The 6,373-nt window shown below is 38.7% G+C and overlaps 1 protein-coding gene across 5 annotated transcripts in view; it reads left to right on the forward strand.

Annotated features, from left to right (window-relative positions):
- The window catches only part of BOD1L1 (biorientation of chromosomes in cell division 1 like 1), a 39,632-nt gene extending 36,327 nt beyond the window's left edge, over positions 1 to 3,305 (forward strand). For 4 of the 5 annotated variants that reach the window (XM_056336225.1, XM_056336215.1, XM_056336197.1 and 1 more), the window contains 2 exons: positions 600 to 743; positions 1,918 to 3,305. In XM_056336225.1, coding sequence (XP_056192200.1) covers positions 600 to 743; positions 1,918 to 2,026 — 253 coding nt within the window. In that variant the 3' untranslated portion in view covers positions 2,027 to 3,305. Of the gene's footprint in view, positions 1 to 599; positions 744 to 1,917 lie in introns of those variants that run through there. The other variant, XR_008821460.1, reaches the window with a different exon arrangement.
- The last annotated feature ends 3,068 nt before the right edge of the window (positions 3,306 to 6,373 follow it).

A 6,373-nucleotide genomic window follows, 5' to 3' on the forward strand; every position in this document is an offset into this window, starting at 1 on the left:
ATCCTAAGGTGCTGCAAACAGTCTGCATTTTGTAAGTAGTGTTTGGGAATAATTCTGTGGAAGGGGAGGCTGCTTCATCTTCAGCATTGCTAGATTATAGTTTTCTCTGACTTAAGTAACCTGTTTTCCAAACTATGAATTAGGTTGCTAGTGACCAGTTTTTCATGTTTCTGAACGGGTGGATACTGAAGCTGATAAGAGCTCTTTCTTTACACTGAATAAACAAATTCTCTTCTTCTGCAGCCTGTTTGCCTTTGCTTTTGTTTTTCTGCTAGTACTACAAGCTATTTTATTTAAACATGGTCAGTTATGTACCAGAATTATTGCAGACTTGGAACGAAGATTTTTATTTAGTTAAATAATAAATATTGTCAGTAAAGTAGCCTTTTGATTCTGCGTTTGATATGACAATACACAGCTCAGCATTGCAGTTTGTGTCTCAAAGCATGCAAATGTATTTTTCAGTTTCTTTTGGTAACTCTGATTTACTTGTTGCAAATACTATGCAGTCTTAATTTTCTGGGCTTGCAATACAAGAAGAAAGTGACTTGGTAGAAGTATTTTGTTATACATACATTCATCATTCTTTTGTATTACAGAAAGCAGCCCAGCAAGCCAACCACACGTGCAACTTCTAAAGGCAGCAGTCCAAGTTCAGTTTCTCCTAGAAAACGACAAAACCTAGCAGCAAAAAAAAGATCTCCAAGTGATATAAAAATTAATAAATCTCCTCCATTGACACAGTAAGTATTTAAGTTGAATCCACTTCTGTTATTTGTTTTGGAAGCTGCTGCACTGGTAGTTTCCTTATATGTAATAGTACTGCTTCAAAATCTGAACAGCGGTCTAGCTGTTCTTGCATTCTGCTCCATTGTAATATACAAAAGCTTTTGAAGGATTTTCTTCTGGTTTATGTTTTTTATTTTTCTTCATTTCTTTAATATTTGGAAGGCTAGAATTTTTTTCTTTGTCCTCAGAAACCTCTTAGGAGAATCTGAAAAGGCTGTTATGCAGTATTTTAACTTGAGCTGTGATTGTTTCCTGAATACTGTGGGAAGAGCAGCTGTAGTTCAGGTTAAAGCAACATACAATGACATGATTCTGATGCTTCGAAGGTCTTGCTAAGATCAGCTGATAAAAGAGAAGAAACTGAGAGTCCTTATGTCAAGTTTTGAAAATATTTCCTTTTCCCTCCTTCCCTGGTACACTTTCTAATTTTTAAATTTGAGGTCACAGTGTAGAATCCCAAGGGAGTAATAAATGGGATGCACAGTTGCTAGTTTACCCGTAAAATTAGTTATATGCCAAATTTAGTTTTCATCCACTCTGAAATGTTGCAATATCTTCCAACTGAACCTCAAGAACATGTGTATCATGCACTGATCGGCTGTCACAGTTCGCCTCATGTTAATTACTGCATGGTAATGAATAGCCAAGAGTTTAAGCCACACTTATAATTAGTTGCAGCAGAACTGTGGCAGGCTTATATATGGATGCTTAACTAGAGGTAAAGGTACATGATGTCTGCCCTTTACTCCCCCTTGTGTATGCAGGACTGAAGTCACCATTGCTATTCTCCCGTGAGAGAGGGTATGAGATAATGTAGTTCCTTATATTCTGTTATAATCCACAAGTCTTTCCAAAAGAAAGAGGAGGGAGGAGGAGAGGTCTAGCCCCATATTCTACATCAGAAGCACTCTCCAACATACAGAATGAGTATGCAGTATCCTGCTAAGATGTGATGGCAGCGTGCAAGGGTTCCCTATGGTCTGTGCTTGTGTGAAATGTTTTAGTAGTAAGCTTTTAAAAAATATATCCTTATAATTCATCAGAGATAGACAGCTAAGTTCCATCTTCTAAACAGGATTGTGCCTGATGACCCTTTCTGTTAAAATAATTATTAATCCTGCTTTTCAGGTTAAAGGTGCAGTCTACCAAGCGTAAGAGGGAAGACAGCCCAACAGTAGTACGGAGAAAAGGCCAGCAGAAAACAGAGGAAACGCCACTAAAGAAAGCAAAACGATAATCTTTACCAGCTAGTACTGTTCATGGAAGAGTCAAAAGAATAAAAACATTTGTGCTTCTATTTTTTTTTAAAGCAAAGGGATTTGCACGTGCTTGTTTCAGAGCTCTAAGTTAATCAATGCAGTACTTTTAAGTTACATTTTAAACAGCTTTATAAACTATTGTTTATACAGAATATTATGTACATTTATTTCAGATGAAAAATAAGTTTACTTTGTATCTGAATGAAAAACAAAGTAGTTATATATTTTATCACTGACTTGGAAAGTTGGAGTTTCCCAATGTGACATGCTAATGCAGATGCTTCCAACCCATGAGGCACCCCTGGGCCTACTAAGACACTTTGTATATAAACTTGTAAAAATAGGTTGTATTTTACTCTGTGTATGAATCTAATCGATGATGGACATTTTATTTATTATATGGAAAGCATTGGTCTGTAAACTTTAGTATATACCTTAGGTTTTTTTAATTATATATTTTACATTCTATGCAGATGTCCGTAGGAAACTTCCCCTCCACTCCCCCAGGGCTGTCTAAAACCTGAAGTTCTCTAAAATATGCTCAGACAGTCAGTAAAGTATTTTTCTCGCATGCATTAAAGTAGTTTAGCATAGTGAAAGGGACTTGGCTCCTTTCTGTCCACATTTGTGACAAAGTATAACATTTAAAATGTAATCTTACTAGATTATATTTTCACTTGTGAGTTTACTACCAATCTCAAGAAACAAATAGTATTAGGTTAGATTTATTCACAGTCAGCCAACACCACCCTGAAATGAAACAGTTTTATTTTGCAACTAAACATCTGTTCTTTCAGTATTTGTCTTTTTCAACAGAGGGACCCATTGAAATCAAATTTCACTACTCCTAACTATAGAGCTTCAGCATTTTATGTTACATTTTATACACAGGTATTAAAAATAGAACCTGGTATTATTGCCAGAATCTTTTTTTTAATGTATATTAACTCTGGTAAGAGCAAATGTTCAAGTGACGTTGTATATAAAGTTAAACTTTTCTTATGATCAAATGTGTCTCTTGTTATGGTGTGATGAGTTGCCAAACAATCTGAGATTATTTTAAGTGTTTTGTTGATATTCTGGTTTATAATTATAAAGCATTCTGGGGGGGTGGAATTTTACTTTCTTTTTTTTTTTTCTCTCTTTTTCTTTTGTGAGGTTTTTTCAACTTGTTGTAAGGCAGATGTTTCCGTCAGATATTCTGCTTGGTTTCTTACTGAGATTTTTATATAAAAATTATAAAATGTTTGCCAAAAATCTGAGTTGCCATATTTTATTATCCTTTCATTGTATTGCTGTGGAGCTTGTTACAAATGTATTGGGCTGGAGCCATATCTATAAGCTTTACCTGATCAGTGTCTTTAAATGTTTACAGGTGCTTATATTTTAGTGATACAAACAGCAGGGAAAGGACCTAAATATTTACTTACCTGGCTTAGTACAGCTGGGTAAAAGCAGGTGCACACATGATTAGTTTCCTAACTAAACTTGAGTCTAAAAAAAGAAAACCTCTTTGCTCTGAAAATTATCTCCTTTTGATCTCTACCTTAACTCTGCTGCCATACTAATATGTACCTTGCTAACATGCTGCTGATATTTACCTGTATATTACTAACTCTGATGTTTATGCACTGCTTCATACACAGGTGCAGGATAAGTTGAGTTGTTTTGGGGTTTTTTTACCTTTTTTCCCCCTTTGCCCCCTGCAGTATGCATAGACCAAAATCATAGATTTCTTCTCAGCCTTTGTTCTGTAAAGGTAAACAAGCTGAACTGTTTGTTTTTCAGTTGGTGCTTTCTAGACTTGATCATATTTGGAATCCTTCCCTGTCTCCAGTGTCATTTCCGTGCACCTGAATGCAGTTGTGAGATTGTTCAGGAGGTGCTAAGGAAGCCCCCCAGCGCACTGTATGGTATTACCATTTCATCTTCCCGCCGCTGGCCGTGCCTCTCCTGCTGCAGTGCAGTTTATCTTTGCCAGTTTCACAGACACATCCTGATGGATTACAGTGATTGCCAAAGCTCCTGCTTGTCAGATCCTCTTGACTGTGGTCTTGTGACCAGTACAGAAATACAGCCCTGAAGATCAATGACAGTCTTGCAGAGCTAACCTCCTGGAAGGCCGCCATCTGTCCTTCCCCTTAGTGTGACGGATAACATTTAGGAATAGCATTTAGGAAAATCGTCTTATCTGTAGACTGTATCTTTGATCATTCATTAAATTATTCCATAATATGAAGGCATTAAAGGCTTTATCCTTCACCAAGAGACACTTTTACTTACAAGTAGTGGGGGGAAAAAGTGATAATTCCACAAACCTTTAACTTAAGCATGCTTCACTTGCTGCATGATGTATGAGGACACCAGCTCCTTGTTCCTTCAATCCTGCCAGGCCACATCACCGTCGATGCATGTTTGGAATGGTGGGGTTTTTTCTTTGCTTAGTAGTTTCAAGTGCCTGTCACCAAAATTACTATTGTATTTTACAGGTACAGTAGTGGTCTGCTGTATTTGGGCATGACTTGGGCATTGAATATTCACAGCTTCCACGTGTTTTGTGTGCTCTGTCTCCCAGAGCCCTTCCTGGGGGAAGAGGGAGTGCAGAGGAATCCCATTGTTCCCTTGGGTGCAGCAAGGGCCCCATCCATCTTGTTCAGAAATCAGGTTTGTAGTTCAACTTGAACCTTGACATCCATATAAAGCAACTGCACTTTCCTACCCTGTGTGAGCTTAGAGAGTTCAGAGGGAAAAAAAAAAAAAAAAAAAACTTCTGCAATGTGATGAAACAATGTCTTGGAAGTGTTACATGGAGAGATTTGTTCAAAGCAGTTTGTTGCCACCTTTAGTGCAAGAACATGGCTACCCTGCTACCCAAATAACTTTCTAAACCACTTGGCTGGTTTTATTTCAGTTCCTTCTATTGGAACTGCTTCATTTTTCTGAATATTAAAATACTGAGTGAACCAGAGATGCTGTGGTGGAGGATGGAGTTCAGGTCCCCCCTGCTGAGTGTTACAGAACAAGAACCTGTGTCCTGCTTGCTGTACCTTGGCTACCAGTGTTACCAGCTGACTGGGGGCTAGCTGTCAGTATCTTTTCCTATTTTCTAGTGCATTCTACTTAAAGGTTATTTACACTTGTTTCCTGTCTTCAACCTAAAGTACTGTGGGGTTATCTTTTAAATCACAAATTAATTTTAATTGGGGGGGGGGGGGGGGGGAGGGTTGTAGCAGTGCTTTTTTAAACCACCTAAAGGGTCATCAGTAAAAGTTCATTTGCAGTTTTCATTTTTTATGGGTTCTGGAAAGCTTGTAAACTGGTGAAACATCCCTCTAGAACCTGGTCCAAAGTCAGTAGGTGCAGTCAGCAACTGGGGCAAAGTTTTTGCTGATGCTGGCAGATCTCTGCCTCAATTTCCTATTCCAACAGCTTCTCTAGTAACACATCCACTTCTCAGTTGGGTTTTGGGGTTTTTTTTGTCAGTCTGTGACATCCATCCCAAATACACACATCCACTGTTTCTTGTCTCTCAGCCTGTGTTGTGAGAGCATCACGTACAGAACAACCTCTGGCTCTGATCCTTCAGAGGCTGCGTACTGTCCTGAGCTCCCTTCATCTGTCCAGAAACTCAGTAAAAAATTGTCCCATAAAACTTGGGAACCAAGAGCAGCAAGTGCTCCTGGTCATAGTGACTATCAACAGACACCCACTGTGATGCAGCTCCCATACAGGCTGAGGTGTCAACAGTTAAAGTGGTCAGTCTGACACCTGTATCAAGCTCTGCAGTGGGAAAAGATAATTTGCCACCACAGACTTTTGTCGCTCCTTGCTTTTGGGAGAGGTAGTGGGATCTTTCTGGTGCTGACAGTCAGTGGTCTGAAGATAATTGCTGCTCTGAAGCTGGGATGTGCTGAGTGACTCCTACATGTCCTTCCAGAGCGGTTTTATTTCCTTGAAGCTGTACCTGTTTGTACTGTAAAGAGTGAATTTCACTGGCAGATTTTTGTTCTCTTCCCATTGAAGCCATTCCATGTGAAATGTTTTTGGTTTTCAGATTTAATGTGAACATCATAACAAAGGTAACTATGCATTTGTGTAGCAAACGCTTACTCCAAGCTCTAGATAACTTAGGCATTCTCAACATTGCCTGCTCAGTGATTGCATATACCAGCTCAGACGACTCTTACCTTCACGACTTCAACAGCCTTACATCTATATCATTTGCTTATAGCTTCAGTCCAGAGGAAATTGCCCATGTCAGCCTTCTGCAGGTTTTGGCAACTTCTTAAAGATACCGTGCTTGCTTCTTCCAGTAGATTCCTTGT

Source organism: Falco biarmicus, chromosome 1, assembly GCF_023638135.1.
Source record: "Falco biarmicus isolate bFalBia1 chromosome 1, bFalBia1.pri, whole genome shotgun sequence".
Lineage (NCBI taxonomy): Eukaryota > Metazoa > Chordata > Aves > Falconiformes > Falconidae > Falco > Falco biarmicus.